At 40.2% G+C, this 6,361-nt stretch overlaps 2 protein-coding genes across 2 annotated transcripts in view; one reads left to right on the forward strand and one right to left on the reverse strand.

Annotated features, from left to right (window-relative positions):
- LOC119426382 (putative mediator of RNA polymerase II transcription subunit 26) overlaps nt 1-4,303 on the forward strand; it is a 123,482-nt gene extending 119,179 nt beyond the window's left edge. The window contains exons 2-3 of the mRNA XM_037693949.1: nt 2,358-4,008; nt 4,283-4,303. Of these exons, the coding sequence (XP_037549877.1) occupies nt 2,467-4,008; nt 4,283-4,303 (1,563 nt within the window). The 5' untranslated portion in view covers nt 2,358-2,466. The remainder of the gene's footprint in view (nt 1-2,357; nt 4,009-4,282) is intronic.
- Nucleotides 4,304-5,676: 1,373 nt separating this feature from the next.
- LOC119426393 (chromodomain-helicase-DNA-binding protein 9-like) overlaps nt 5,677-6,361 on the reverse strand; it is an 8,042-nt gene continuing 7,357 nt past the window's right edge. Inside the window, exon 8 of the mRNA XM_037693960.1 lies at nt 5,677-5,722. Within this exon, the coding sequence (XP_037549888.1) occupies nt 5,677-5,722 (46 nt within the window). The remainder of the gene's footprint in view (nt 5,723-6,361) is intronic.

Below are 6,361 nucleotides of genomic sequence, written 5' to 3' on the forward strand. Positions count from 1 at the left end.
CAGACAGCTCAGTGGAAGGTGAGGGTTCATGTTTATTTTTAATACGCTGGATTCAGTGTACATTATTCCTTCATGTAGATTAATTTTTTAAGTGATAAAGCAGCACCGCAACTTCACCATGAAACAACAAATGGGAGAAGCTCTGATGCAGCTGCAGCTTAAATGTTTACTATTTTTTGTCATATTATCAAAAAACTTATAGACAAGTTCTACAACAAACTTGATGTAATTTGTCTTTTTAACAGGTTGAAGAGGCCAGATGAGACACATCACCTGGAGCCAGCTCTAAATGATAGTTTATGGTTTATGCATTATAGTTCAGAAGAGTTTTTGTGCAGACTTGCACAGGTTTTGAAATTTTGTTAAATATTTACTAAATATGAATCAATATGGCTAAGACTGTGAAGTCTGTATATTTCATATTACGTTAAGTTTTGAAAATATAACAAATGTTAGAGCAATATGGTTAACAATAACTGTGAAGTCTGTATTTTATTTTGAGTTAAAGGATAATGTACTATGTATGGTAGGCTGAAGTCTGTTTACTTTTGTATTTATATATTTTGAATTATTTGTCTGTGATGGACTGGAGACCTGTCCAGGTGTCCCCTGCCTCTCACACAGTGATTGCTGGACATGGGCACCAGTGACACCCGTGACTCGAAAAGGAAGAAGTGGGTAAAGATGATGGATGGATGAAATATTTTTTTGTATATTTTTATTTTATATATTTATTTATTTTTGGAAAAAATTAGGCAACTAAGCTAACCTAATACTGGTAATTTAAGTTACAGAATTTTATGCACTCCTATATTTTTTCCTATTTTTGGTATAAATATAAAATGAATAAAACATATTTGATACAGTATGAACTTAAAATGATTTTTAAATAATGTTCTATTTGTTTACATTGTTGTTTAATCTTTTCAGCTTGTCAGTTACATAATTGTAACACAATTTATGATCATTTCAATAGAAAAATCGTTTCTGAATCGGGAAAAAATAAAAAAATAAAAAAATAAAAAAATAAATATCGATTTAAAATCGTATCGTGACGTCAAAAATCTGAATCGAATCGGATCGTCAGATATTGAGAGATTCGCACCCCTAATATATATACATGTTTGCATTCTTACATATTTATGGCTAATAAAAATACAAATACTATTTCACTGCAGGTTTTACCTGCTTGGAAAGTTGGTGTCTTTGTTTGAGGTAAAAACTTTGCTAAAGCTACAATACTACATTTCCAGGTTACTTTTCTTGTCTTGACTGATTGATGCAGTAAGTAAGTAAGCATTATGTGTTGTTGTCATTGTGTGTTCCTATACAATAACAAAATTGGTTCTCTGCATTTAACCCATCACACCTGAGATACACCCAGGTGGAGCAATGGGCGAAGCGTCCGGGGAGCAATTAGGAATTAAGCGTCTTGCTCAGGGACACCATGACATGTCCATGGCGGGGAGTTGAACCGTGGCTTTCTGGTCCCAGGTCGGCTGCCCTACCTCTACACCGATCTCAGTCCCCAGTAGAAAGTAAATGTTAAAAAAGGTTCATCATATTTATTTATTTTGTGTTAAACATCTAACCAGCATTGCCTTGATTTACATATTTATACGATTTCGGTAGGTTCTCTGTAGTTTGAATTGTAGATTTGACAGTCATTAAAAAAATCTGTACATTTACCTTTTGTTTTAGACCTGGATAAAAGAGAAACATCTGTGTTTGTGTTTCTGTGTGCAAGTCAGCACATAATGACTGACCTGGGAAGGCTGCTGTCATCTTCCGCTGGTCTGTGGTTGCTGAACACTTAAATGCGCATGCTTGGAGAGCCTTCTCAGCCTCTGCCCTTTGCTGTTAAAATCCTATCAGCTGTCTGCACCTCCCACACTTATCTGCAGTAGCAGGGAAGGCAGCTTCAGTACTTTCGTAGGTGGGGGGTTGAGGTGCATGTGTTTGCTTGTGTCAAATGTGTGTGAAAAGGAGTGGGGGGTGGGGGTACAGGAAGAGGCACCTTGTGGCGGCTGGCAGTTGGTTTACACCAGCTGCTTCGCTGCACACATGAAAGGCAGAGCTGATTGTACATAATTTGTAAAAAAAAATAAAATAAAAATAAAAAAAAATGAAATGCTCGAGGTCAATTCTATGTTGAACTGTTTTACTGATATTATTTTTTATTGATTTACAAACAAATCTGTTATTTACCTTGACATAAACTTGGTAACCCCGTGACCCAAAATGGAAGAAGTGGGTAAAAGATGATGGATGGATAAACTTGGTAACACTTTTTTTTTCTTAATTCTTTTGTTAAGGTTACATTTTAATATATTTTTTTTCTCTTCACTTTTTGGCAGGTATGTACAATAATGGACATGCTGTAACTCTGTAGACATACTTGTTGGGACCATATTGGACCATATTTGGTGGTGTTTCCAAGGTTCCTGTCACATTCTGTCATCTGCCATGGACTTCTTTGATGACCCCAACCTCTTTGTTGGAAGTTTGGATGAGCTGGAGGAGGATGGCTTCTCTTCAGCACCATCACTTGTGGATGAACTAAATCTCAGTGCTGACTTTGAACCCCTCCAAATGGCAGCACTTAACCCAAGTAAGCATCAAGACATGATGTCACCGGCCTCTTCCCAACAAGGCTTACCCAGTTACAATCAGCCAGTGGCTCAGTACATCGGTGCAAAGGCACAAAATTCTATGGAACAGTCATTTTCAGGTTCTCATAACACAGAGTGTGGCATGATTGCAGAGCAACATGTCCAGTACAATAATATCACCATTAACCAAGTACCTCAAGCCAATGGGTTGTTCTGCAACAATGGAAGTCCAATGTGGGGCAACCAAGACCAAAACGGAAATGTGTTCCACCCATTGTCTCAACAGCAACAACAGGTTTGTCATCAGCAACTGCACAACCAACAACTTCACGTCAGACAACATCTTCAACACCATGCTTCTCATCATCAGCAGGAGGAGCAGCAGCAGCAGCACAGGATGCGGCTGCAACAACTTCAACAACGGCACAATCATCCACAACAACTATTAAACCAGCATCAACAAATTGGCACAGCAAATGTCTCTCTGCAGCAACAGCAACATCGCAATTTTTCTTTTCATCAGGGAGGTCAGGCCAGCAGCCATCAGCAAATGCACCATACTCAACAGCAGGTTCAACATCAGCTACCTGCAAGAGAACTACAGTTTCATTCCAGATCTATTCCTAGTAAGTCTTGTTTGGAAAGTCAAAATTCGTCTCGGTTGCAAACAGAGCAACAGCAGGGTAACTACCAGTTGCTCAGAAGAGGTCAATCATTCTCCCAGTCAGGACTGGAAGATTCTCACCTGTCATTCCCCATGCATTCACCATCTGTAATTCACTCCCTGACAACATGCTCCATCAGTTCTGCTAATGCTTACCAACCGGCTGAGTACCCTGCCTACCCTGGAGAGCCAGAAATACCTAGTCTCAGTCAGCAGTCTTTATCCACAGCCTCAAAATGTAGACCTATCACGACTGCAACACATACATCTACTGTTTCTGGGCTATCAGGGGCAACATGTCGGTTTCAGTCTACAGCACTCATGAGCCAACTGCACTCTAGAACAACAACAACTACTAACCAGACAGAGCAGTGTCCCTTCAGAACACTGCGTTGTACTGGGGAAACCCAGGGAAATTCATCCGAGATGTTTGGTGAGTCAGTGAGTTGCTATCCTAGCATTGCAAGCCAACTGCTCCCTCAGCAGCCTTTGAGCTGTGGAGCTATCAACACTAATGGATACCAAGCTTTCAGAGACGATTTTCTTCCATCAGAGGCCCAGGATGGAGACTTGGAACAGCTGGAACCACCTGACCTCTTGCCTGACCTGCTACCTCAGCTGGAAGATGATTTCACAAAACAAGACAAATCTAGCTTTTCATGGGTTGAAGCTAGCCAGAAGAATGGATATGAAGACAGAAAACTAACATCTTTTGAATGCAAGGATGAAAAGGTAGAATATTTTTTTCTTATCTATGTGTATTTGTGTGTGAAGTCTGTGTTTACACACACTTAATGCAGAACAACTTTCTGATCCCTGCAATTTCTCTTCGTCCTTTGTCTTCCGTTGTTTCAAGTTTGCTTCGATTTTGATCTATTTGACTAATAGAAAACAAATATTTGCTGTTATCAGGATAATCTTTGTGCTTCTTTGTATATTATGACACTGATACTAGTCATTTGTGTAATGCTTGTGTAATATTTGACTGTCCATGCTTGTATGCTAGGAAACCTGTAATCAGCAGTAGAGTGGAGGAAGGTAGATATTAAAATGTTTCTTAAGCAGTTTGACAGTGATAATGGTCAGTCTAGCCTGGTTCTATCTGCCCTGTGCTTGGACAGCAGGTCAGGCCTGATTAGGCTAAGAGTGGCAGGAGTGTCTTCAGGACTTAGCTGTAAGCATACTTAGGGCTATATCAAGATGTGGGTCAGGGCAAGCCAGAGGCACTTGCACACTGCTTTCGCTGGAGTGTGGGGGAGGTTGCTCACTGTTGTGGTTGCTGCCACAGTTTGTGTGTCAGTGCGTGAGTGCATGCGCACGTGTGAGAGAGCAAGTGGTAGGAAAAGAGCTATGTGCAGGAGAGTGGTTAGCACTTGAGAGAGAGAGAAAGGAAGGAGGGGTAAGAGATGGAGAGGGCAGTAGCTCATGGAAAAAGAAGTGAGAGCTTAGGAAAGAAAGGGAGGGTAAGAGACAGTGAGGAAGAGCATGAGAGTGAGTATAGAAGTGGAGGGGGAGGTTGAGAGAATACATTAGCTGGCTGTAACAGGCTTCAGGCGGTTCTTGGACCACAGTTGGCTGGTAAATTAGCAGCATCCATGCAGCTTCCTGGCCCATGAGTGACACATGACCAGCAGCATATACAGGAGATGCTTCATCTTGCTCTGCACATTTAACACACCCATTTTTTAAAAGTTGTATATATTTTTCAATTAAAACAACAAAATAACTTTTTTGTAGTAAACACAAATTAATACAAAGTTGCAGTACGAATATCAGTGACTTAAGTTATAATTTCCAGTTAGGCCCCCTTTTTAGCAGCAGGCCAATTATCTCACTTGTAAAACCAGATATTTGCCCCAGAGCCATAACAAAACTAGTAGTGTGTTTAATATCTTGACTGTTCCCCAGCAGGCAACAAGAAAACTGGTGGTCTTCGAACTAGTGTTTTGTACTTGCTGGCCATTTGCTCATCCACTGATTTCTTTGATTGAAATGGGGCCTTGAAGCTCAGCCATACGAGTAGGCCTCTCCTCGTCTGTGTCAACATCCAGCCCTGTGTTGATGCCTACTGGCTGACTGTGCTATTCATGTGCACTGATGTGTGAAGTGCCTGCTGATACCGTGTTTGCTGAACAGGCAGGACATCAGGGGATAGCAGCCTTCTCTTCACTCTCCTGCAGTGAATGTGACTAATTGGGGTTTCCAATGCTTGTAATGGTCAGCTGCAGCTCTATGAACACAGTTGTTCTAGGTTTCTATATTGTGAGGTCATATTACAGAAAGTTCTTTAGTTTTTTTTTTTTGTTTTGTTTTATTTCGCAAACAGAAGAAGTGAGTCCTGTTATTGTGCTGAATGCTAGTTTTTGTGTAGTCAGCAGTTTGTTTCGGTTTCGTGTCATGTCATGGTCTCAGGCTGGAAGACTGATGTCTCTTGGAACTCTGCATGCTATGAAGAAACAAACAAGTTATTGTCATGTATTGCTTTGAAAACGTTGTTTTCCCCAAATCCATAAGTCAATGACACAAACTCTTGTGGTGGTAATTAATTCACTGAATTATTTATTACGGTACGTCTGTTGTGTTTCGGCCATTCATGCACACAACGTCCGTCCATCCGTCCGTCCATTATCTTTTACTCAATTTTTCTTTTCTTTTCGGGTCACGGGGGTCACTGGTGCCCATATTCCAGCTATCACAATGTGAGAGAGGCAGGGGACACCCCGGACAGGTCGCAAGTCCATGACATCAACAATTATTTTAAATGGCCATAATCCTCTCAGTAAATGTACAGGTTGTTTGCTAATTTATTCTCCTTTGGGAAAACTACAAAAATAAAAAATATATAAAAATACGAGAATACAATTTTTTATTTCACCCACAAAAGCTACTGTACTGTGGTAACGTGTTGGAGACGAGTAGAAAAATATGCTTTAAGAAGGATTTCACAAATATTTTTTCTTTGAATTAACAATCCAAAGTGAAACCAAATTCATGTCAGTATGACCATATGTCTTCAGAATAGTAACAGCTTTGAAGACTTACTTGTACTTCTACCTGCAGAAATTCTGCTGGTATGTTGTCCCCC

Source organism: Nematolebias whitei, chromosome 2, assembly GCF_014905685.2.
Source record: "Nematolebias whitei isolate Nwh7 chromosome 2, NemWhi1, whole genome shotgun sequence".
NCBI classification, from domain to species: domain Eukaryota; kingdom Metazoa; phylum Chordata; class Actinopteri; order Cyprinodontiformes; family Rivulidae; genus Nematolebias; species Nematolebias whitei.